Source organism: Penaeus monodon, chromosome 27 (assembly GCF_015228065.2).
Source record: "Penaeus monodon isolate SGIC_2016 chromosome 27, NSTDA_Pmon_1, whole genome shotgun sequence".
In the NCBI taxonomy this organism is placed as follows: domain Eukaryota; kingdom Metazoa; phylum Arthropoda; class Malacostraca; order Decapoda; family Penaeidae; genus Penaeus; species Penaeus monodon.
The window spans coordinates 1,372,166-1,372,747 of NC_051412.1; the positions used below are offsets into that span (position 1 = coordinate 1,372,166).

A 582-nucleotide genomic window follows, 5' to 3' on the forward strand; every position below is an offset into this window, starting at 1 on the left:
ACGATGTACGTGCGACGGCTCAGAAGGGGCGTGGTAACCTCGCCCATTTTCGGCGAATGGGCGTGTGTGGGCAGGCGTTATTTAAGAGGGGGTGGGGGTATAGGTCGTCCGTGCCTGTGGTCGTGTCTCGTTCGTGTTTACTGAGGGGGAGAAAGAGATAAACAAAATGGAATAACAGACAGCAGAAAGATGAGCAAACATTATTACATTAGATTATGTTTTCTTATTACAAATCTTCAAGCAAATTGAAAAATTCGAATTTCATTGTTCAAGGAGTAAATATGTATTCATTTAATTAAGATTATAAACCCCAACAGAGAGCGCACACTTTCATGAAAAGAGTTTACAATTACGATAGCTTAACGATATCTGTCGGGTATAAATGAATTTATAACAAAATTTTGTTCAGCCTGAATTAATGCCAAGTAGTTCCATGAAAAAGAGGTTCAATTTATACAGATGATTTTCTATTGGCTGTGATCTGTTCGTATGAACTGAATGTTTTATTTGGATAAATGGAGGCAGATGGCTTGTCAGCGAGGAGTAGGGAGGAGCTCCACGTGAGGCGCGAGAGGCAGATGA

At 40.7% G+C, this 582-nt stretch overlaps 1 protein-coding gene across 1 annotated transcript in view; it reads right to left on the reverse strand.

The window, feature by feature from the left end:
* Nucleotides 1–582, reverse strand: part of LOC119590330 — a gene marked incomplete in the record, with an annotated part of 105,407 nt that overhangs the window by 72,458 nt on the left and 32,367 nt on the right. Inside the window, 1 exon segment of the mRNA XM_037939003.1 lies at nucleotides 1–140. Coding sequence (XP_037794931.1) covers nucleotides 1–47 — 47 coding nt within the window.